Source organism: Marmota flaviventris, chromosome 3 (genome assembly GCF_047511675.1).
Source record: "Marmota flaviventris isolate mMarFla1 chromosome 3, mMarFla1.hap1, whole genome shotgun sequence".
Classification (NCBI taxonomy): Eukaryota; Metazoa; Chordata; class Mammalia; order Rodentia; family Sciuridae; genus Marmota; species Marmota flaviventris.
The window spans coordinates 10628888-10653060 of NC_092500.1; the positions used below are offsets into that span (position 1 = coordinate 10628888).

The 24173-nt window shown below is 60.1% G+C and overlaps 1 protein-coding gene across 2 annotated transcripts; it reads left to right on the forward strand.

Annotated features, from left to right (window-relative positions):
* The first annotated feature begins 2178 nt into the window (after positions 1–2178).
* Mfng (MFNG O-fucosylpeptide 3-beta-N-acetylglucosaminyltransferase) lies at positions 2179–17154 on the forward strand. Of its 2 annotated transcripts, XM_027935726.2 has the most exons (8): positions 2182–2633; positions 7264–7312; positions 7686–7788; positions 8051–8204; positions 11015–11100; positions 12729–12894; positions 14341–14426; positions 16281–17154. In XM_027935726.2, exons 1-8 carry the CDS (start codon positions 2379–2381, stop codon positions 16345–16347), a joined length of 966 nt encoding a protein of 321 aa, XP_027791527.2. In that variant the 5' UTR covers positions 2182–2378; the 3' UTR covers positions 16348–17154. The 2 variants fall into 2 exon arrangements, with proteins under 2 accessions (XP_027791589.2, XP_027791527.2); XM_027935788.3 differs by lacking the exons at positions 14341–14426; positions 16281–17154 and adding an exon at positions 13319–13887 and having other exon boundaries at positions 2179–2633.
* The last annotated feature ends 7019 nt before the right edge of the window (positions 17155–24173 follow it).

Here is a 24173-nt window from a genome sequence, read left to right on the forward strand (position 1 = left end):
ACTGTCATAGACTGGTGGCCTCCTGCCTGTACCCTGGCCTGGGCCCCTCTCCGCTCTTTGCCTTTGTCCTCACCTCCAGCACAGGCTGATTTCACCTTTCAGGTCCCCGCTCGCCAGTGGGGAGGGTCATATTTCCCTCCTGACTCATCCCAGAGCCGCTGGCCATCTGTGCTGGCATCACCTTACCTGCCCCAAGTGACGGGCGGAGGGCCCCGCAGTCGGGCCACCCCAGCACCCAGCCCTGCCCTGCCTTTCAGAGGAGTGTCCTCTGGAGCTGGGGCACCGAAGCCCATGGGGTGCAGACCTGGGGGTCCAGCTGCTGAGTCTGGGAGGGCAGGAGCAGGCCCTGGGTGTGTGGTCAGGTCCCTGGGGCAGCTGTGCCCAGTCACCTCCAGGGGGCAGCCCGGGCCGACTGGAGCAGCACTGTGGGCACCGAGGGCTGGGACTCCTGTGGTTGAGAGGCACTTGTTGGGCCTCTGTGCCTTCGTGCAGGCGGCCATCTTGGGTCCCAGCAGTGAACTTGGTCAGGCCCCTGGAGGATCTGGAGAGAGTAGGTGTACTGACCGGTTGGGGACAGAAAATGGGTTGAGAGTGACCACCCTGGGGGAAGGGGGCTGGGGGTGCAGCTGGGGCTGACAGTGCCCAGGTCTAGAGGGGGGGAGAGGGCTCTTTGAAACTCCGGGGGGCAGCTCTGGGCCCCATATTTGGCCGCTGGGGAAAATGTTCCTGGGCTTAAAAGGGATCTGGGCTGAAGATGTGGGGGCAGGGCGTGGGCAGGGGAGCAGGGAGGCTGAGGGGACGAGGGCACCTGAGTGAGGGACCAAGCCCCTTCCTCAGTGGGAACAAGAGGAGAAAAGGAGAGGACGCAGGGAAGGAGGTGGTTGAGGGCCCCAAATGGGACCAGGGGGACGAGGGGATTGCCAGGGAGTGGGGGAGGGCGAGGATGTCCTTTCCCAGGATGGAGCTGGGGCAGAGCAGTGTGTTTGGTTGCCATACCCAGCTCCTGAACTAGCTCCTGTACTCACCAGCCGGGGGGTCCCCCAGCAACTGCCACATCCTCTGCAGGCCGTGGCCCTTGTCCCCGTAGGGTCTGCTGATGCCCTATGTGGGGATGGCAGGCTGGGAGGGGGCTGTGTGTGGCTCGGCAGAACTGTGGCTTAAGGAGCCTCAGCTTTTCTATCCTCCCTAGAAAGTAGGTGCAGGTTGGGACGGCAGGGGACAGGGGGGCCTTGACTGGGAGGGAGCTTGAGGTCCCCCAGCCAGTCACCAGGGTGGAGTTGGACCCTGAGGTGTCCAGTGCCAGTCCAGGCTGCCTCTGGTGGAGTCCCCCTCCTGTCCCTCCAGCCACCCTCCCCGTTGGGCAGTGGCCTCTGAATCTGCCTCTAGCCACACTCTTGGGGCGCTTTTGCTCACGCTTGGCCATGCCTGAGCTGGCATGTGCTCTGTGGATTTTGTTTTAAGGACGGGGAGCCAGTGCAGGGTTGGGGCAGAGGAAGGAGGTGTGAATGGCCTAGTGTCAAGGAAGACACACGTGTGGCTGGAGGAGGCCCCTGTTGGCTGGGCTGGCTGGGTGAGGAAGCTGTAGAGCCTGCCAAGGGTGATCGGGAGGGCCACGGCTGGATAGGTGCCCTCAGGGGTCTCTTTCGGGGCCAGATGAGGACACGGGACCAGGCTTCCACCCAATTCTGGGCCAGACTGGCTGGATCATCTTATGTCACCCTGTGTGTCCCAATGCAGTTGTGAAGTCCAAAGGAACTGAGAAAACTTCTGTGGGAGTCCCAGGAATTGGGAGGGGCCACCATGGAAGGGTTCCTGGAGGAGGGACCCCTGGAGCTGAGCTTGAAGCGCAAACAGAATTTGGCCTGGAGGAGAGGAGAGGACGCGGGATGGGGAGAGCATCCAGGAGACATGAGCCAGAGCGGAGAGGCCGGGACGCTGGAAAGTAACGGGCGCTCGCTGCTGGAGCCACGCCGGCCGGTCTCTGGGGAGTGGCGTGGCTGGAGGGCCCCTGCCTCCCACCGGGCACGGACGGTTGGCTCTTGCCGCCGCCCCCGCCCCAGCAGCTGGCAGGGCGAGGGCTGCACCCGGGCGGCTGCGTCCCGCTCTGCCACCTCTGCGCCCGGCCTGGCTCCGCCCCTCGGCCGGGCGGGGCGGGGCCGGCGGCCGGGGCCGGCGAGCGCCGCTGAGCAGGTGGAGGGTGGCGGCGGGTGGGGCAGCCGCGGCTCAGGCGCCGGGGCGGGAGCTCCAGCTCCACGTCCCCGCTCCCTGTGCGCCCCGATGCCTGCCCTACTCGTGCCCCTGCCAGGGCCCCCGCCTGACCAGTCTCCGGTCCCGGACTGGTTGGGACTTGGGAGCTGAGCCGTCCGGCCGCTGTGCCCATGCAGTGCCGGCTGCTCCGGGGCCTGGCCGGAGCCCTCCTCACCCTCCTGTGCATGGGGCTTCTGTCCCTACGGTACCAGTCACGCCCGCCCCCCCAGGGAGTGCAGCAGCCCCCCAGGCTGAGCCGGCCCAGCCCCGCGCCCCGCGAGCTGCGCCTGCACGACATCTTCATCGCCGTCAAGACCACCCGGGCCTTCCACCGCTCGCGCCTGGACCTGCTGCTCGACACGTGGGTCTCCAGGATCAGGCAACAGGTGATGAGTGGGCCAGTTCGCGCCATGGAGTTTGGGGCCTGAGGGACTCTGGAGGTCTTCCCGCTGGGCTGGGATCTCTGGCTGGCTGAAGCAGAAGCTGCTGTCGTCCAGCCATCCGGGCCCATCGCCCCATCCTTCCTCCCGGCCCACGCTGTCACTGACACGGCGTCCAGTTCCTCAGATCCTCTGTTGGTGGCCAAGCTGCCCCAGGCCCCCGGTCCCTCCTGGGCTCTCTCTGTTCCCTGGCTGCCCCAGCGGGGGCCTCACTCCTGCCCACCTTGGCCCAGCCTGGCCGCAGGGACCATAGAGGGTGCTGGGCCACTGGGGTGGCGGCTTCTGAGAGGTCCTGACTCAGAGGCCCTCTCAAGGGTCCTGTGCCAACCCCGGCCTAGGAACTGCTCTGCCCAGGCTCTGGGGTGGAGGGTGGAGGGAGGCCCTAGGTGGGGCCTGTTCCTGGAGGCGCCCTTTTGGGCTTCCTCAGCCCCTGCGGCTGCATGTGCGCACTCAGGCGTGTGCGCATGTGTGCGTCTTGTGTCTCGCGCTGGTTTCCTGTGGTTGTCCTGGGAGGCTGTCGCTGAGGCAGGGGAGGGCGAGAGGTTGGGGTGTGTGCGTGCACACTTGTGCTCACATGTGCGGAGCCCAAGTGTGTTCGACATGCAGTGACAAGAGGTGTGTGGGTGACCTGGGCACGTGGCTGGTGCCCTTTAGGGGAGGCACCTCTGACCATCTGAATCTCTCCCAGCCTGTCCTGTCCCCGCGGTCAGTACTGTCCTCAAGCAAAGCCAGGGATCTGGGGCTGTTGGGGACCGTCTCTGGGGAGGCCGAGGGTGGATTCACACACACCACCCCCACTGTGGTGGCTGCTCTGCGGGAGGAAGTGACTGAGCCCTTGGAGGGGAGCCCAAGGAAAGGCACAGTAAGGTCTGAGAGGCCAGGGACCCCAGGGAGGGCACACCCCTGCCCCGATTTCCTGGCACTGATGTCTTTGCGCCAGGATTGACCCTTCCCAGCAGGGCCCCCAGCATCCCTGGGCCCCACCAGATTCTCATCTTGGGGAGATCTGGTTCCGCCTGCGGAAGCCGCCAAGGCTGGCCCTCCCTGCAGACCTTCCTGTTTATGGCGCGGTGTCTGTGGACCCGGGAGTGTGCCTCACGTGGCTTGAGGCCCTTTCCTGTCTTGTCCTGTTCACCATGGTGGTGCCCCCAGATGAGGAAACTGAGGCTAGAGGAGGAAGTGCTGGCCAGTGTCACCCAGGGGTCTGAGGGGGCAGAGCCCAGCGGGACCCAGGTCTCACCTCTCCTTGCACCTTCAGCCTGGGGGCTGTGCCTGGCAGTGCCAGCCTGGCTACAGTGGCCCCGTCCCAGGCTCTATCCCAGATGCTGATCAGGCAGCTCCTGAGGGCTGCACTGTGCCCATGGCTCTGCTTCCCTCACACCACCTGAGGGCTGGGTGTCCATGCTCCCAGGTGGCAGGTGGGGAAGCTGATCCAAGCTAAGCAGAGTCCCGGGATGAGCTCACTCAGTGGACCCCAGAGCGGGGAGCAGAAGTCATATTTAAGTTGAAAGAGGCCCACCCTGGACGTCGGTTCTCTCTCACCTTGGGTTCCTCTCTCTCTCTGACCTTGGCCGAGGCCCTCCCCACCTGCGCAGCACAGGGGCATCCGGAAGGGGCCTGAGCTGGCCAACTCCAGCGCTAGGCGCCGGCTGGTTAGAGGTGGTGGGGTGGCAGGTGGGCCCTTGTGGCTTGTGTGGGAGCCTTTGTCCTGCGGAGGGGCGGGCGGGGGAGGCGGGCCTTGTGTGTTTTGTGCTTGAGGGGAGCCTTTCTCTCCCCCACAGGCCCCTTTTTCTGTGTGTGTGTGTGTGTGTGTGTGTGTGTGTGTGTGTAGGGGTCGGGGAGGTGGCAGCAACCCTACATCTCCCTTCCTGCAGCAGATGGTCCCCCTGCGCCCCTCCCTGCCCCGTGGGCTGCTGGTCTTTTGTTTCTCTGCCTGTGAAGTCTTAACCATTGTCAGGTCCCCTGTTAAACAAATCAAACAGCTTCTGGCTCAGAGGAAATTCTGCCCACTGTTCTCCTCTGCCAGCCTTGGAGTTCCCAGGGGCGGGGACCACCAGCTCCTGCGCCCTCTCCTGCTCCCGGAACGCCTGCTCATCCCACCTGTTCATCCCACGCCTGAGGCCTTGCCCTGATTGCCTGTGTTTTCTACTTCTTCAGCGACCAGCCGTCCCTAACCCGCTTGGTCCGTCCTCTCCAGTGTGCTGCTTGGTGTGCCAGGGAGCAGGGCAAGAGTCCTGGCTTCTGTTACAGACCCCTTGGGGGCAGTGTGGCAATCAGACGTGGGTGGGGGCATTCAGAGCAGGAGACCAGGGGAGATGCCCGCAGGAGGTCATGCCCATGAGCTGGACCAGGGCTGGGCTTGGAGAGACTGAAACAGCGATGATTCAAGGTGTGGAGGGGGTGGACAGACTGCACGTGAGGGGCAGCACGGTGGCCCCCAGTCCTGGGTCCCAGCAGAGCAGCAGGGACTCGGTCTTTTTTGTTTTTGTGGGGGGTATGGAGCCCAGGGCCTGTGTGTGCTGCCAAGCCTCTGCCACAGAGCCACACACCAGCCTTTGTTTTTGGTACTGGAAATTGAACCCGGGGCACTTAACCACTGAGCCGCATCCCCAGTCCTTTTATATTTTATTTAGAGACAGGGTCTCACTGAGTTGCTAGGGCCTTGCTAAGTTGCTGAGGCTGGCTTTGAACTCGCGAGCCTCCTGCCTCTGCCTCCGGAGCTGCTGGGATCACAGCGTCCTGTCCCATGTTTTTTTATTTTTTTGTGGAAGTCATGGCTGCAGGGGATGTGAAAGCTGGGAGCTCAGGCGCAGGCTGGAGGCGCAGAGGAGCCCGAGTCGTCTCCTGTGGATGATGCTTCCTGGGACCTGGGCTTGGTATAGTGGGAGACTGGTATAGTGGGAGACCGCCTCCAGGGAGAGGGGCTCAGAAGGTGGACCTGCCAGGCCTCCAGAGCGAGGCAGGTGCTGGAGAAGGAAGCAGATGGGTCGGGCCTGTAGCCTCCAGGGTGCAGGCTTCTGGTGGGAGAGACCAGGGGATAAATCCCCATTCCTGGGATTTGCAGTTTCCATGGGAGGAAGGGGGAGGGGGGGTGGGCATAGGAGCTCCTAGTGTCACCAGAGGGGTGTCGAGCCTTCGTGGGAGAGGCGATGCCCGAGTTGGGAGCTGGAATGTGGGAAGAGGGAGCATGATGTGCAAAGGCTCAGAGTTGTGTGTGTGTGTGTGTGTGTATGCACGAGCATACACACACACACACACACACACACAGCATATTTGGGGAACCGAAACAAATTTGGGCAGAGAGATTCCTGCCTCATGGTGGAGCAGGAAGTACTGAGATAAGGCTGCATCAGGTGGCAAGGGTCAGGGGTCCCTTCACTAGTCATGCTTTGGAGGCTAAATTTTATCCCAGGGGCAGTAGGGAACCCATGGGAGGTGCTGGCAAGGGGTGGTGGGTATGAGTTTTATATGATTCTGGTCCTGAGAGGAAAACAGATCGGGGTGAATGGGCCAGAGTCTTGCCACAATCCCTGAGAGACGATGGTGGCTGAGAAGTAGGTCTGTGGCCATGAGCCCTGGGAGAGGCCCTGTCCCCCCCGTACCTTTCGCTGTTCCTAACCCTGGACTCTAGCCTCACTGCCTCTGTTTCCCTTAAGTCTTCCTGTTGAACTATTACTCCTTCCTTTACACGGTCTTACTTTAGTCTCACAGCTGTTACTGCCTCCCATTTTACAATGGGTAAACTGAGGCCCAAGGTGGGGCTGCACTGCTCTGAGGGACTCCTAGAGGTCTGTGGGTGACAAGGAAGGGCCTTCAGGGCCAGGGCCCTGCTCTTGGAGGGAGGACAGGGGTAGGCCTCAGGTGTGGACGGTGGGGCATGGGGTACCTGGGGTGAATGAACTGGTGGGACATTTTCTCCTTGGTCCCCACAGGGCAGCCCAGGGATCGGGAAGTCCTTGCAGGCCTTTGAGGTGCTCAGTAGAGAAAGGAGCTCTCGGGCTGCCGGGCGGCTCTGCCCCTGTCGGGCTGGGCCTGGGGGGTGAGGCATCCTGGCCCTGCGTCTCTCTCACTCATGGCTGCTTCTGGAGGGTCCCCTCTGCCTCTCATTCCCAGTTTGCTTTTGGTCTATTTAGGGGACAGATCACAAACCCTTCCTCATGAGGTTAAAAGAGGGCCAGCCGGGGGCAGGCATGGGTCCTGCTCCTGGTGGGTGCCCAGAGTGAGAGGGTGGGATCGTGTTAGTCTGCTTCCCGACAGGGCTCAGGGTTGTGTGTTTGTGACCTGGGATGTAAGAGGGTGCCATTCTGCCAAGGGTATGGCTCTGTGAAGGGGACAGGGCTGTGCACCAGGAGGTTGTGTCTATAGAAGCAGGGGTGTGTGTGTATGTGTGTGTGTGTGTGTGTGTGTGTGTGTCCCCTAAAGAGACACATGGCCATGAGAGGGGCGTATGTCTGTCACTGCTGTGTGTATTCTCCTGGGTGGTGTCTGGGCTTGGCCATGGCGGGTGCTGGGTTGGCCTGGGTCTGCCCTGGGACACCGAGGCCTGACCCAAGTCTTGACCCCTTCTCCTTCCCAGACATTCATCTTCACTGACAGCCCGGACGAAGGCCTCCAGGAGAGACTGGGTAACTGCTGGCTGGGTGGGGGCCCTTGGCTATTGCCAGAGAGAGCTGGGCAGCCGTGCTCTGGCCCGGGGCTGCCCAGGAAATGGGCTGACCACCTTTGCCTTTGGGATTCCCTTTAGCCCAGGAGGGGAGAGGGCTTCCCTCTTGGAAATATGTGCAGGTGTGGGGAGGGGCTGCTGGACTAGGCCCTGGACACTTGGTCCAATCCAGCCTACTGTCCTGGCCAGGTCAGCCTGCCCTGGGCCTGGTTTCCCCACTGTCAGCTGGGAGGGGGTGGCCCTGGGGGCTCCCTTGGCCTGGCCTTGCTCTGCATTCAGTGTTTGGGGCTGTGGGAGGCGCTGGGCAGGATCCCTGATGGCTCCTTCTCCTCTAGGGCCCCACCTTGTGGTCACCAACTGCTCCGCTGAGCACAGCCACCCTGCGCTGTCCTGCAAGATGGCTGCCGAGTTCGACGCCTTCTTGGCCAGCGGGCTCAGGTGGGTGCTCCTGGGTCTCTGGGGGAGGGGTGACTTTGAGGGTTGGGTCAAAGCAGTGACGTGACCTGAGTCCAGTGGAAGAACCCTCGTCTCCCACGCAAAAGGCAGCCTACAGACCAGCCTCTGCCCTGGGCCTCGTGTCTTAAGCGGCCTGCCTTCCCCAGGAGCCTCCAGCACGTGCTTCTGGCATAAAATGGGCCTCAAGTGGTGGCCAGGGAGCCCCCTATCCCTCCAAGTTCACTGTCCCCGTCCCTCCTCACAGGTGGTTCTGTCACGTGGATGATGACAACTACGTGAACCCATGGGCGCTGCTGCGGCTGCTGAGGGCCTTCCCCGCGGCCCTCGACGTCTACGTGGGCAGGCCCAGCCTGAACCGGCCCATCCGCGCCTCGGAACCCCAAGCGCGCAATCGCACGGTGTGTCCTGCCCTCCTCCTTCGCCCATTGGCTGCAGGCCCCAGGGGTGGGGCCGATTCGGGGCGGGGCCAGTTCAGGGGCGGGGCTGATCCAGGGGCGCGGCCGACCTGGGGGCGGAGGTGTGGTGGAGGCCACTGGCGGGGTCTGAGCATCAGGTCTGGCTCCGTCCCTGTGGGTTTGGGCCAGTGGCTTCTCCTCTTTGAGCCTCAGCCTCCTCCGCTGTGGAAGGAGATGGAGGTTGTGCAGGCGAGGCCTAGAGAAGGGCAGGTAGTAGGTCCCCAGTCATCCAAGAGCGGAGGCTTGGTCTGTCACACAGTGAGCTCCAGGTGTACTGAGGCTTCCTGACTCCATGGCGGGGCTCGTGGCCACCTGGTGTCACCATGCAGTCACGCAGGGTGTTAAAATGCCGGAATCCTGTGGGCCCCAGAACACGACCCCCCTTCAGCACCCTCCTCTCCAAACTTCCACTAACCAGCAACTTAGAGTGCACACTTGGTACCGTAGGGAGCCCAGACCAGCTTCGACCCTAGACCTAATGGACACTGATTAGGGCTGCCAGATTTAGGGCAAAAAAAAAATCCTGGATACCCAGTTAAACTTGACTTTCAGATAAATAATGAAGAATCTGTTAGAAGAAAAATATCACATGGCTCTCCCCTGTCCCCAAGTCCCACCAGGTTATAGGTGTTGGGGTGCCCAGGCCCCAATGGTCCCCTTGGCCACAAGGAAAAGGCAGGTAGGAAGTCCCCTCCCTAGAGGCAGCGCCTGAAGCCGGAGCTGGGCGCGCTGTGGGGCTCCCTCACCCTCCCCAGGTCGCCATCTGCTTCGCTAGGGAAACCAGAGCCTTAATTATCAGCAGCTCCCCAGCCTCTGAGCCCTAATTAAGTCCTCCTGGGCTTGAGGCCATGCGTGTGAGAGAATCCAGGTAAGTCCAGGGGTCCCCCAGGCTCCCACACCCTCCCACCCCACTCTCATCTGGCTTGAGCTGTTTGCCTCAGGGGCTGAGAAAGTCACTGTGGAGCTTGACTCCAGGGGTTCACACATCAACCCTGCCACTGCCTGGCTTTGTGACCCTTATTGAAGTCACCTAACGTCTCTGGGCCTCAGTTTCCTCCTCTGAGAAGCAGGAGATAACAGCCCTTACTCACAGGGCAGTTATGAGCATAGAATAAAAAGGGGTCATCTGTCCAAGTCCTTGGAATGGCACCTGGAATGTAATGGACACTGGCGAGTGTCAGCGATCAGTCCTAGTCAGTGTTCACATCCTAGCCAAGTCCTCTCTCTGCAGATGCAGTGCCCAGCTGGGCACACCTCGGCCCACCCCCAGGGCTCACATGTGCCCTCGTTGGCATGCACCCCCAGCAGGTCCCAGGACTGCCCTGGAGCGGGCAGAACTCCACAGTGTCCAGGACTGTGCGGATCTTGGGTCCTCCAGGGCAGGACTGCAAAGGGGGCGAGAGCTCTGGTTGGGGTCAGTCCCCACTCTGTGACCTCAGGCAAGTGACTTCATTTCTCTGTGCCTTGTTCACCCACCTGGGGCACGAGCCTTGGCACAGGGCATGGGACAGGCAGCATTCAGGGTCAGGCACTTATGAGGCTACTGCCATGTTGTGTCATTACACGGGAGTGGGGGCCACACGCTCGTTCACTTAGAAAACAAAAAATAAGAGTTTACCCAGGCACCTCCTGTGTCAGGTCCTCAAGAGCCACTCATTCTGCCTTGCTGAGCCCGACCTTTCTCGCATTCTAGAAGAACGACAGTTGGGGTCTTTAGAAGGATGCTTCTGAGCCAGGAGAACCATCAGATTTCAGAACTGGAGCAGATGTGCTCACATGAGGCCCAGAGAGGAGCAGTGCCTTTCTGGACAGCTTCTGCACAGCTGAGCAGGGAGGAGGGAGACCTCAGGTTCAGGCTTCCTCATTGCTGCCCAGGGCTCTTCTCACTGCTGCATCGCGGGAGATAACTCGCCCCAAATGACGTGCCTCCCATTAAGCACCACCTTTGGACTTGGGGGCAGGAATCCTTGGGGAGCTTGTTGGACCAAGGGATGGGACAGCTGAAAGGGCAAAGTGCCTCTAGAGAAATCCATGGTGAATTCAGGGTCATCACAGAGGAGGGAGGAAGAGGCCTTGGGCTGAGGTGATGGTGGTGATGTCGGGGCTCAGAAAATAGTTTAAGCCCTAAAGGGACACCTTGGTGCCCGTGAATGAGATGTCAGGGGGTTTGCTGGCGGCAGGGGCTCCCAGGACTGTCTGTCCCCTCTACTCCATGAGAGACCTCATCTTCATTTTTTGCCAAAAACTCTTCTTGGCCCCAGGAATTGGGAGTGGGGAAGCCAGTGGAAGTGGCCTGGTGGAGGTGGCATCAGGACTGTACATTGCACACAGCACTCAGGGAAGGACTCTGATTGGCTGGCCTAAGTCATGTGCCTATTGCAGAGCCAATCACTGGTCAAGGGGTGTGGCCTTGTGCACAATCATTCCTGTGGCGCCTGCGTGCTTCCATGACCTGGGGAGCAGTGGGGTGTTGGCCGCCCCTCCCACCCTCTTGCCACAAGGTGGAGCCCTTTCTCAGAGGAGGGGGTCAGATTCCACTGTATTCCAGTGTCCTTGGTGACCTCGGCACTCATAATTAGCTATGTGACTTTGGGCCTGGTGTCCTTACCTGTGAGATGGGCCTCGTAATGCGAGGCTGTAGCAAGACGTGAAGGTTACATGGAGAGATTCTGAGCCACGCGGGTTGGAGTGAGGCGTGGCCTCAGTGTCCCTGTCCCCAACTCACCTTGCACCCTCTGCCCTCTCCTTCCCAGAGACTGGTGCAGTTCTGGTTCGCCACAGGGGGTGCCGGCTTCTGCATCAACCGCAAGCTGGCTTTGAGGATGGTCCCGTGGGCGAGGTAAGCCAAGACCCTGGGTGGCTGGAAGGCGGGGAAGGGTGGCTACTGGCATGCCCCAGGGACAGGAAGGCTTGAGAGTGGGCGCAGGAGGAGCTGCCTGTCATTCACTTTGTGTTACCGTGTGACCCAGTTCATGCTGAGCAAATTACCTGCCCCCCTGTCTGCAGCGGGTGCACAGTCCGGTGGCCTCTGTTGCACACAGGAACACCTCGAGAAGTCTGTTTGCGTGTCTGCAAGTGGACCTGCAAATACAGGGACTACTGGTGCCAAGACTCAGGGTTTGGGCTGCATCTGGCCGAGCCAGGGAATCACAAGGCCCCGTTTGCAGCCTCCTTCCGCTCTTCTGACCAGTCAATGCCAGAAGGGAGGTGAAGGCCAAGAGTAGGGGCTCTCAGAGGAGCAAGAAGGCCTTTTGGTTGAGGACAAGAGGGACGACTTCCTAGAAGAGGTGGAATTGACCTGGGACAGCATTAGAGGACCCCAGAGAAGGGGAACCAGGGGGCACTGGAAGCCCTCGGTATGGATGGGGGGATGCTGGCCTTCTAGAAGTGCACATGTCTTCGTGGGCAGGATAGTCTTAACACTCATGGCCTTGAATTTGGGTTGAGGGTTGGATCTGAGCTTGGCCTCTGTGTCACCAAAGGATGATGACACCAGGTCTCTCCTTTTTGATGGCGTAGCCTGTGTCTGCACTGAGGAGGGTGAGGCCCTAGAGGGTAAGCGCCGCTAAGGTCACCCAGGCTCAGGGGTACGAGCTGCTGAGACCTGGTTGCTTCTCCACTATACAGCCCGCCTTGTCCCAGGCTGGGATCTGTGGGCGTGGGAGTGGCCTGTTGTCCTAGGGCAGGTCTGGCAGGCGTGCACCCCGAACTGCCAGGGGTGCACCCCGAACTGCCAGGGGTCCTCCTTGTGCCAGGGTGTCCCACCTCTGTGGAACTTTTATGTGATTGATTGATTGAACTCAGGGGCACTCAACCACTGAGCCCCTGCCCCAGCCCTATTTTGTTTAGAGACAGGGTCTCACTGAGTTGTTTAGCACCTCACCATCACTGAAGCTGGCTTTGAACTGGGAGATCCTCCTGCCTCAGCCTCCCGAGCTGCTGGGATTATTTAGGAAAAACTCCCCCTCCTCTGTTCTGAAGGCTTGGCTGTGGACCCAGCCCGGGACGGAGTGTGGGTGGGGCTTCTGCACCCCTCCCCCCTTGGCTGGGTGTCCTGACTCAGCACTGGTCCTGCTCCCATTGACCCTCTCCCTGGCTCTCCTGACCAGCTCTCTTCCCAGCACGGGGGCTGCCGAGGAGGGCAGAGGCCTTCCTCTCTGTGTCTGGGGCAGGCAGGTGCTCAAGCTCAGCAGGGAACCCACAAAAAGATAGGGAGAGCAGGAAGGAGACATTCATGAAGGGCTTCACCACTGAGGCCCCCCCAACAGCCCTGGCCAGGACGGTGATCGTCCCGGCTCACAGCAGAGGAGACGAGGCTCGGGGTCCTGACTCCCAGGGTCGCACCGTGGACAGAGGCAGCTCCACCCCTGAGCTCTCCGCCCTGCTGCCGGCCCAGCAGAGAGCTTCCTGGGAAGGGGTCAAGTGCAGAGGGCCTGGCCAGTGCTACAGTCCAGCTCTGCCCCCCAGCGGCTCCCACTTCGTGGACACCTCTGCCCTCATCCGGCTGCCTGATGACTGTACCGTGGGCTACATCGTGGAGTGCAAGCTGGGGAACCGTCTGCGGCCCAGCCCCCTCTTCCACTCGCACCTGGAGACCCTGCAGCTACTAGGGGCCGCCCAACTCCTGGAGCAGGTGAGGGGTCTTGGGGCAGGTGGCAATGAGTGGGGGAGGAGGGTCCCCCAAAGGAACATGGGGTGTTTGACATCAATCTGGAACTTGAGATTATGGGGCCTGGCTATCGATGGGGATCCTGAGGCCCAGGGTGGCAAAGGACCCCCTAAAGGTACTCAGTGACTTGCTCCTCAAGGGTTAGCATTGTGACACTGTGATTCTTTGATCTGGTCCCCAAATGCTGGCAGGAAGGGCCTGCACAGGTGACAGGAAGCTGGCCTCTGGTTCCCGGGACTCTGTCTGCCCACGCTGGCCTCATCCTGGCAGAAGGCAGCCCGGGTTTCCACTCCCTCCTGGGAGGAGGGTGCCTCCTTTCCCAGACCCCATGCTGATTTGATTTCTGGTCTAATGGCCTGGGCCGGTCACATGGCCCTTCTCCTACCAGGGCCGGGAGCTGCTTGGCCAGGTCAGGAGCTGGGCTGTGGCTTCATCCTTGGGAACCCCAGGTTCATCTTATGAGGACCACACACCCGAAACCGGGAAAGCGGCAGATTTTGGACAGCCGGAAGCGGGGCACTCCCTGGTCAGGGTTTCCTGAGCACCTGCTGTGCCAGGTACCACCGAGGGCTGGCCTCCTCCAGCTGTCTCCTCACCGTATTCACACACGGTCAGCACATCGTCCTGCAGTATCCACACACACTGGTTCCAGGACCCCCTTGATACTGATGTCCCAGGATGCTCAGTGCCCTATAGGAGGTGCTTCGTGTTTGCATATCGCCACGCGCAGCTTCCAAGTGCTTTAAGTCATCTCACCAGGTGCAGTGATGCACGCCTGTAATCCTAGTGATGCAGGAGGCTGAGGCAGGAGGATCTCAAGTTTGAGACCAGCCTCAACAACTTATCAAGGTCCTGTCTCAAAGAATAAAACCGGCTGGGGATGTGGCTCAGTGGTAAAACGTCCCTGCCTTCAATCCCCAGTATTGAAAAAGTTAAATTAAAAAAATACATAAGCCATCTCTGATTACGTCTGATACCTGCCGACTCTCCCCTGTACGTGAGTGGGTGTTGCACTGGAGTGTCAGGGAACGTCAGAAGAATGCTCTCGTGCACGTTCAGGTCAGATGCCAAGGTTTTTGCTTATTTTTGATCCATGTTGGTGCAGCACCCGGTGCAGGGCCCAGTGGTGGAGGGCCGACCGCAGCAGCCTCCCCGCTGGGAGGATGGGGAGACGCAGGCCTGGGGACTGAGCTCCACCCAGCTGGGGCGCAGCTGAGCAGCAGGCTCCTGGCCCAGCATGCGCCGCCCACGGAGGGCTCTAGAAGGACCCCCTGCCCGTGGTGGAGCTGCAGGCGGATCTGTGCCTCTCAGGATGCCCTCTGGCCCTCTCTGCTGTTGCCAAAATGCTGCCCCCTTGTGGGATCCCTGGTGCGACACCCCCTCAACACTACTCCGCTTCTCTCTGCCCAGGTCACCCTCAGCTATGGTGTCTTTGAGGGGAAGCTCAATGTCATTAAGCTACCTGGCCCCTTCTCCCCTGAAGAGGACCCCTCCAGGTGGGTCTGAGGGCTGCAACGGTAGGACGGGAGGTGGGGGTGCTGAGCCCAGGCATCCAGAGGTGGGGGAGCTGAATGGAAGGAGTAGATTTCTGCCTCTGCTATGCGGTGTGACTTTAGGCCAGTGTCTTGCCCTCTCTGGGCTTCAGTCTCTCACTTGTGACACTTGGAGACTGAATATTGTGGCTGTGTAGGACTCTCCCAGCTCTGATCCCCTAGAGTTCCTCAGGAGCCCCCAGAAGACTGTCCTGTTGGCCCTGAGTGAAGGAGGCCACGTGCTGCAACCCCAGACATGGCGGGGGTTGTGTTGTCTCCTTTGTTTCTTGGTCCTCTTAGACGGTTCTTCTGGGAGGGGAGGGTTGGGACGGTTAGAACCTTCCTGAACAGGCCTCAGGGAGGTTGGGGCTGCTCGCCTCGGTCCCCTTGAGTGTGGAGCAGTCTAGGGGACAGTCTGTGGCAGTGCCTGGCTCCCCGTCCACTGCTGCCCCCGGGGGTGTGTGGCTTGTGCTGCTGGCTCAGGTGGTGGGAGGGGTGGGAGGGGTGGGGGGGCAGGTGGCCTCTGAGCCCAGCCGCAGGACTGCCCCCTCCTGGCACCCCGTGCAGCCTGCAGGCCCCCAGCCGCGGGGAGCTCCTCCCTCCGGGCAGTCCTGCTGTCCCCACTCACCCGCTGCCAGCCAGCGCCATGTGGAGGCTGGGAGCTGGGGAGGTGGGGTCCTGCCTGCAGGGATGTGCAGGTCTCGGGGGCAACGGGTAGCAAGGGGTGGTGTGGGCCCTGGGTCCCCTGAGGGGTAGAGACTTGTCCAAGGGAGTCCTGGACAATGAGGCGTCTGGGACACTGTCCTGTGGGGGACAGTAAGACAGCCTCCGTGTTGACGGGCGTGGGCTGTCCAGGGAGGGGGAGGGGGCATGGGGTACCTGAAGTGTTAGCAGCAGTCCCCAGGACAGGAGATGGCACGGTGTCCTGGGCAGAGGGGTTGGCATGTGCAGAGGCCCAGGGGCAGTAGATAGATCTTGACGTGCTCAGGGAAGCAGAGGGAGCCATTGCAGCCCTATGCAGAGGCGAGGAGAGGTGACAGGGTGCCTGGTTTGCTCAAGGAGGTGACAAGCGACCTCCCAAGGCCTTTGTGGGCTCTGCCTGGACCTTAGATTTAGATTCCGGTCCCTTGCAGGGAAGCAGGGCCCCTGGCCCCCAGGTTTCCAGAGCCGCCTGGTTGGAGCAGAGGCTCTGAGCACCCCGAGGATCCTGGGGGGCTGCGTTGACCACGTTGTGGGTTCCAAGGAGACAGTTTGGCTTAACACAGGGAAAAACTTCAAAATTCCGGCCGTCGGTGGGGGCGGGAGCTGTACCTGAGGCCAAGAGGCTTGAGGGTTTGTCCCGGGGCTGGGCGGCGGCTCAGCGGCAGAGCACTTGCCCCGCCCGTGGGGGGGCCCTGGGTTCCCACCCCCCGCCCTGCAAGACAAATGGTTTGCTCCAAGCTCAGGATTCTAGAATCCGCAGCTTCCTGCGGTTGGGGCCGGAGCCCTGAAGGCCCAGGTCTGTGGGGCGGATGGGCTCAGTGGGGTCTTGTTCTGAAGTCTCTCTAAGCTGGGGGGCTCAGCCAGGGGTGGCTTTGTTCCCCGGGGGACATTTGGTGATGTCCAGTTGCTCGACTCGGGACGTGCTGCGGGCGTCTCGTGGGTAGAGGTCGGGGTGCTGCTGGGCCTCCTCCAGGGCACAGGGCAGTCCCTGCCCCCGGGCTTTCCTGGCCCCAGATGTCTGTGGGGCCCGCTGCTCGTCACCTGCGGCCTGCGCCCTTGGGCAGCCCGGGAGAGCGGGCAGCACGGTGACCGTCCCCGGTTCTGATCTCTCTGCAGGTTCCGCTCCCTGCACTGCCTCCTCTTCCCAGACACGCCCTGGTGTCCCCAGCTGGTTGTGCCCTGAGCCGCTGGGCAGAGGCCAGCGGAGACTTCGGGGGGCTCCTGTGCCCACGCAGCGCTGGCGCGTGCCCCTGGAGGGCGGCTCCTGGCGCGGCCTCCGGGCGACGAAGATGCAGGCCTGTGGGTAGCTGGAGGCACCCGGGCCCCAGAGGAGGCTGGACAGCCTGGGGAGCAGGAGGGCCAGGTGAGGGCCGGACAGGCCCAGGCTGGAGCCCGCGGCCTGGGGGAGCCGACTGAGCGGGGCAGGCACCTGGGCAGGGCTGGGGATCGGGGTGCCATCCCTTAGACAGTGACTGGGCCCCCAGGGGGCGGTCTGGCTCCGGCCCTGGCTCTGTCCCCGTCATTCCCCTGGGGCTGAAGCACGGGGCCGTCTGCTCCTAAGTCCCCTGGCCGGATCCTGTGTCACTGAGGGGACCTGAAAGAGTCACGGCCAAACCCAGGGTCTGTGACGGACGATGACGCTGCGGAGTCTCTGAGCTCCTTGCTCCCCCACTTGCTAATGGGCTCAGGTTTGGAGCCTCAGCAGGCCCAGGTGATGGTCCGCATGGTCCCAGCCAATCAAGACGACCCTTTGGCTCACTTTCCAGTCTCCGTTGCTGGGAGACGTTACCCTGTGACCCAGGTTTGGCCAGTAGAGAGGTTTCTGGGTGAGGTTTTTCAGCCCTGTACCTCATCTTCCTGTGTGAATGTGGGTATGATGGCTGGATCTGAGGAGCTACTTTGCCACCATGAAGGGAAGCCTAAGACCATCACCGCAGCTGTCTCCTCCAGCGTTTGGTTCTGTACGAAATTAAACCCCTATTTAAGTCTCTCTTGGTCCAGTTTTCTGTTTGCAGCCAGAGTGTTCCTGACAGGGCGGGATCCTCAGTCTATCTGTCACAGTGGTGACGGTAGTCACTTTGGTGCTCAAGAGGGGCTCCGTGTGTGTGCCATCTGTGTGTGTGTGTGTGTGTGTGTGCACAGGCGTGAGTGCCCCTCTGTGTGAGGATGCGTGTGTGCCTGTGGCTGTGCCCACTGACCCCTGAGGGCCACAATGGGCCTCTGGGATGGGGGAGGAGGGAGGAGAGACCCCGAGGGGTGGAGGGGCCCTGGCCTAGGCATCGGGCCTGGGGCTCCCTTGGGTCATGTCCTTGGCTCTTGAGGGACAGAGTCCTTGTCCCCGCACATCTGGGTCAGAGGCATCTGGAACCACCAAGCTCAGCCCCTTGTTTCCTTCCCAGGGAGGGTCCTGGGGCCCAGAGGGGGACTGCCACATGCCCGTGGTCCCCCAGCACGCGAGGGACCTGTGCCGGGTGTGCAGGATGGAGCTGAGTGAGGGCGGCCCTGACCCACGGCCCGGTCCTCCTCACCCCGCAGGGGAGGCTGCTGGCTGGCCTGATTTTAGAAGCAGCAGCAGATTTTCGGGTAGTTCCCAGATCCTGAGGGTCGGTGGGGGGAGCAGGGCTCGGCCATCTGCTGCCTCCATTATCCCAGAATAGCTGGGGGTGGGGCTGGAGCGAGTCAGCAGGATGGGGATTGGGATGGTGGGGGAGGAGCGCGTAACCCCTTCGAGAAGCAGGAGGTTCTGTGCCTGGGGCCCTGAGCTGAGGCGCCCACGTGGGCCCTGCAGGCCGGGGCAGGGTCGGAGGCGGTGGGACCCCTTTCTCTGCCTCACTGTGCTCCTAAGCCCCCTCACCTCTAGCCCGGGCTGGGCAGCCTGCCCGCCCCACTTAGGGTGCACGTGGATGGGATAAGTTGGGGCCCTGGTGACCACTGACCCTGGGCTGAAGGTAGGCTCCTATGACAAGGACGACAGAGAGTGGACAGGCGCCAGAAGGAACCTGGAGATGCTCCTCAGGGGCTGGGGGCCTCCAGCCAGCCCCCACCCCGTCATGGAGTAGGCAACGCCCCAGCGGAGCCTGCTCCTCCCCCAGCCACGCTGCCCTTCTGTGAACAGGGTGGGCACCACCGTGGGAGACTGGCCACGGGCATCTCAGCTCCGCCCTGCTGCGGAGCTGTCCGTCATGGGGGCATGCTGCAGGGCCGCCACCCCTGAGCACTTGGTGTGAATCGGGCCATATCATCTTTGCCTGTTTGAAGTAGATGCACAGACCTTTGTGGCCATTTTGCAGATTAGGAAACTGAGGCACGGCAGGGGAAGGTTTAGGTCGGGCTCCTCATGTCTCCTCCAGCAGGTGGGGCTCTGTCTGCACAGCTCTCCCTCTCCCTGGAGCCTTGCTCTTGTCGGGAGCCACTGCCCCTCGGGGGGCCCAGGGCCACCCGACACACAGCAGCCGCCTCAGCCTGTGGTAATGCTGCCCACCCCTCCTGCTCCCAGACTGCCCCTTGTGGTGCCTCAGGTGTCCACCCCCACCTGGCTCTGGGCTCTAGGGCCCCAGGGGTCCTGTTTGCTGCCGTTCGGGACCTGGCATAGTAGATGCTCAACAAACATTTGAAGGATGAATAGAAAACTGAGCGACTGGGCTTCTCCGATCTCTTCTGCTCCTCCTGCCAGGGTCTTGGGGTCCTATGGATGGGGTCCTGCAGAGGGGCAGGGGATGGGGAGGGGCTTTATCATGGAGGAATCAGTCCAGCCACACTGGGACCCACTGTACTAAGATACTCATCCTTAGTATTGCCCAGAGGAGAAAACCTGGGTGTGCGTGTCCAGTTAGGACCCGACTGGAAGGACCAGTGCCTCCCCAGTCGGCTTCCCCTGGCCGTGGGCCCCAGCCAGGTCGGCCCTCTGGATCTAAGCACCAGGGTACAGGGCCTGCCAGGTTGTGCAGCATGTTAGGTGACACTGAGGTTCAACCACGGGGTCAACCATGGGGACAGTTCTACAAGACCAAGGACCTGGCCTCCAACCAGGGGGACGGCATACAAAAAGGAGGGGGGGACAGATTAAGAGAGACGCAGGAGACTGCACCCGGATGCAATGTGTGGGCCTGGTTTTGATCTTGATTGAAATCCATGGACCTTAAAATGACATTTTTGAGGAAAATAAGGAAATCGGAGCAGGGACTGTCATTAGATGACATTAGGGGCTGTTAACATTATGAGGGGTGACAATGATATTGAGGTTATTTTGAAAAATGTTCTAAGAGGTGAAAGATGCATTTTGAAATGCTCGTGGGTGAAATGATATCACGTCTGGAATTTTCCTTCACAGGGGGCCTGCGGGTGGCTGTTGAGGCCGGGAGGGGCCGGGGAGGTCCCTGGGCAGCGCCCCCTGGTAAGTGCGTGGGGAAAGCTCTATCCTCCCACCTCCACTCTCTCCTCCGCTCTCTCCTCCCTGCCCCACATTCGGCCTGGAGAACATCTGTTTGCATCAGCACAGCTGTCCTGGCTCCCGTCCTGTTCCCCGCGCACCCAGAGGGAGGAAGGCGGCCCTGGGCTGGAATCGGCCCTGCCTGATTTGCATTTGGCCCGGAGCCTGGTTCCCGGAGGCGCACCCTGATTGCTTGTTACAAACCTTTGTCCCAGCGGCTTTGTGACCTGGGAACCTCCTGCTCTTCCCCGGCCCCAGGACTTCACTGCTGGCTTCCTCGGGGCAACAGTGGGGGTGGGTGGGGTGGAATCTGCCCCTGAGTCGGGTGCAGACCTTGCCCCAAAGGCAGCAGCGGGGACAGCGAGCAGGCAGGGGAGGGCTGCCGGCCGGCGGCTCTGGGTCTTGAGCAGGTGTGCCCCACTACTGATGGGGTGTGGAGACCCCAGGGGCAGATGCGGACCTCAGTGTGGTTGAGATGACTCTTGTCGCCACACATCTCATCTTCCGCCTGAGAGTCACAGGCGTGGGCGGGGCGCTGTCCACACAGAGCAGGGGGCCCTGAGCCCCCCAGAGCAGGACCCGGACTCACGGTCTCTGGCCCAGCGCTGGGCCCAGAGCAGCCACCCCAGGAGGCCAAGCGGTTCCTGATGGGGCTTAGACATGGGCCAGTACCAGGGTGGAGGTGTAGAAAGGCAGGTTTTTGGCAAAACCAGATTCCAGGGCTCCCCCTGGACCCGCAGAACCCAGCTCTCCCAAGACGCAGACTGTTTTCACCGGCTCCTGGGAGAGAGCGAGCGGCCTGGGGCTGGAGTCGGGAGTTCAGCACCACGGACAGAGCCCGGCCTCCCGCAGGCCTCCAGGCTCCTGCTGGGGCGAGACCACTGTGTGTCCGTGTCCGTGACAGGCAAGGGCCGGGCCTGATGGGGTGCGGATGACCCTGTGGACCTGGCTCCCGCGTGGTGTCGTCCTCATCCCTGTTTCAGGAGTGACTTTCAGGGAGGCCAAGGTCCTGCTGTAGGTGTTGCTGACTCTACACAGAGGGGCTATCTGGTGGACACCCCTTGATTTATGACTTTTAAGGGACCCCCATACTGTGCAAGCAGCAATGCATGAAGCCTGAGCCTGTGTGAGCAAATGAGCCCCCAGACATGGCCTGAGCCCCGACTGTTGTCTTGGGGAGCCGAATTCAAACAGAAGAGAGCTTTATTTACCTGGCCAGGGACTGTACCCACCCGGAGAGACTGATGCTCCGTGGGAGAACAGCCTGGCCTGTGTCCTGGGAATTTAAGGGTGGAAACCACAACTCAGGGGCCTTTCTTGGCATCACGCCAGCAGAGAGCACAACTCAGTGAGCCGTGTCTCGGGTCCGAGCAGGTGCTCAACAACCGTGTCCCGAGTCTCAGGTGAGCGGGGCCATGATCCATTTCAAAGTCACGCAGCCCCATAGCTGTACTCAAACCCAGGACGGAGCTCACCACCACCACCACCATATCCTGAGTTGGGGACATTCTGTGGGGCACAAAGTACAGACAAACAATTTTTTTTTTTTAATAAGAAAACAACTTTCGTTTCTGGTTCTCAGAAGTGGGTCCTGCAGGTCCCTCATCCCAGGAGCAGGTACAGGAAAACCAGGATGGGGTCCAGAACAGCAGAGGTGGAGTCCCTAGGGCCACACTTTTTGTCCATATAGCCACGGTGACTCCATTCCCGATGGCCCAGTGCGAGTGACTTTCTTGATGCTCGCAGTTACCTGGTTCAGGGTCATCTCACACGGGTATCCACGAGCCTCGCATTGACATGATCAAACTCATACAGTTGTTGGACTGGAGCCCGTAACCTACCCTCTCACTGGCTTCGTTGGCTCGTTTACACCTCAACACTGTGTTCAAGGGCTGTGCTCGCAGCCAGGGCGCTGTGGGGACGAGTGAGCTCTAGCTGCTGCCCCAGGAGCCCCCAGTGTGTCAAGCACGGTCCACTGACTGCTAGGAAGGAGAGCGGCCTTGGAGATGCCCCTCAGCAAGGGTGTGGCCTGGGGAGGCCGCCAGGCCCCGGGCTCCGGCGGTTGGCACAGAGGTGGGAGGATCAGCGTGGCCTGTGCCCGGCTCAGAGCCCAGAGCCTGCCTCCTAATCTGAGAAATGAGAGCGCACACCCCTCCCGCCATCGCTCCAGGGCCGCTGGGAGGAGAGCGTCCCCTCCTTCCAGGCCGAGGACCCAGCACCGGCGTCCACCGTAGACTCCCCATTTTCTAAGGTCCTCGCACCCCACGCTTAGCGCCAGACGTGGCAAACGGGGTGGGTGGCGGCTGCCACCTGGCTCTTATCCTGAGGAGTGATGGCCTCTTTAGCTCTTCCTCCTGGGCCCCCAGCCGGACGTGTTTCCAGCGTCCCTTGCAGTGAGGGTGACCACTGGCTGGGTCCTGTGTGACGGGATGGGCCATCAGACCCTCTGGTGTTAGCAGGGGACCCTGGCTAGAGGGGGCGTGGCCTGGGCGGGTGGCGCTGCCATGAGCACCGCGCAGGAATGGAACTTGCGCAGAGGCGCGCCCTTGGGTTTGGGGGTGCTCCTTACGGGGCTTCTGCTCCCCGGTGGCCACAAGCAGGACTTGCAGAGCTGGGGGGAGGAGCGGGAAGGACCTGAGCAGGCAGGAGACTGGGAGGTCTCCGGGGGGTGCAGTATGGTTTATTTCTAGATTCTTCCGCGCTTAATAACCCTACAGCCCCTGACCCGGAGTCCTCTGGCTCTGGCCTCATAATTTCTGCTCAGATCTCTTGAAGTCCCATCTCAGGTGACGACTCCCGCTCACTCCTTCCTCCTCATTCTGGATTTTATTTCAAGGACCTCTGAGCAGGAGCCCGACCTGGGGTAGAAGTGGTGGGCGAACCTCCAGGCTGGGTGCCCTGCCTTCAGGGTAGAGAGCCCCCTGTGGCTCCAACCCCGGGACCCCAGCTTCGTTCAGAACCAGGGTGATGGCAACCTTGCAACCAACTGAGATGACTCCTACTTCCCAGCGTGTCCTCGGTACCCGTCGTCTATTGCCCACGCCTGTTTGCTCAAGGATCTGCAGTCTGGTAGGTCTCAGCAGAACACCTGTCCCTGCTCCACCTGGCCTCGGCAGACGGGGCTAGATGGGGAAGAGGCCATGAGCTGGAACAGTGGGGCCCACCGCCATGTCCTGTGTCTCCAGCAGGGATCTGCAGGGCAACTGGACTCTCCCTTCTGGCTCAGGTTCCCAGCCAAGACAGCTCGGCAGAAGCTGTGTCGCCTCTTGTGACTTCACCTGGGAAGTCAGGCAGCATAACTCATTAGAAGTCAGTAACCAAGGTGGCCCAGCCTCAAGGGGAAGAGATTTAGACTTCCTCACTTTAAAAAAAAATCTTAAAATGCTGTTAAAATATGTATACCATAAATTTGCTTTTTTTATCATGTTGAAGTGTTTGATTCAGCAACATTCATTTATAAGGTTGTGTGACCATCACCAAAACCTCTTCTTAATGTCTAAGTGGAATGTTTTCAAGATTCATCCATGTTGTAAGCATATCTCAGAGTTCCTCTCCTTTTTATGACAGTATAATATTTAACTATTTGTCTATTGATGATCATTTGGGTTGTTGGCATCTTTTGACACCTGTGAATAACGTTGTGAACCTGGGTACAAATATCGATCCTTGCTTTCAATTCTTCAAGGTATATACCCAGCAGTGGAATTATTGGATCGTATAATAATTCTGTGTTTTAAGTTTTTTAGGGAACTCTGATGGTATTTCCATAGCAGCTACACCATTTTATATTCTCACAAGGAAAGCACAAGGGTTCCAATTTCTCCACATCCCACCAACACTTATTCTCCACTGTGTGCGTGCTCAATATCCATTGTAATAGGTGTGAAATGGTACCTCATTGCAGTTTTGATCCGTGTTTCCCTAGTGACGAGTGAAGTTGGCCATATTTTCACATGCTGTTGGCCATTTGCATATCTTCTTTGGAGAAATGTCAGTCCAAGTCCTTTGCCCAGGTTTTAATTGGGTTGTGTCGTCGGTGAATCCCCAATCTCCTTTAGCCAAGATAGTCCAAATACTACTTCTCTAGTTTTCTATCCACCAGTCTCTGTTGATGGACATCCAGGCTGTTTTTCCAACAATGCTACGGTGAGTTTTCTTGTACTCGTGTTATTATGTCCACACTGAGCATATTGGAAAATAAATTTCTCCTAGCAGAGGGATTGATGAATTAAGAGAAGGTACATTTATCATTTAGGTGGATGCCATCCAGCTGCCCTTGAGAGTGGTTGTACCAATTTTTATTCCCCAGTAGTTATGTAAAAGAGCAAGACACAGCTTTAAAACTAACACATATGTTTTCAGCATCATGCCAAAGATTTCGTCTTCCTTTGGGATGCTAATCTGACATTTCCTAATACCAATTAAAACACTGGCCTAACATTTCACTCTGTTAAGGGATTTGCAACTTAATTGCATTTATTCATAAAGTAGAATTAATATTGAATAACTTGCCATCAACAGAACTAATTCTGACTCTGTGCTATGTCAAATCTATTCATGCTTTGTTTTTAAATCCTCTC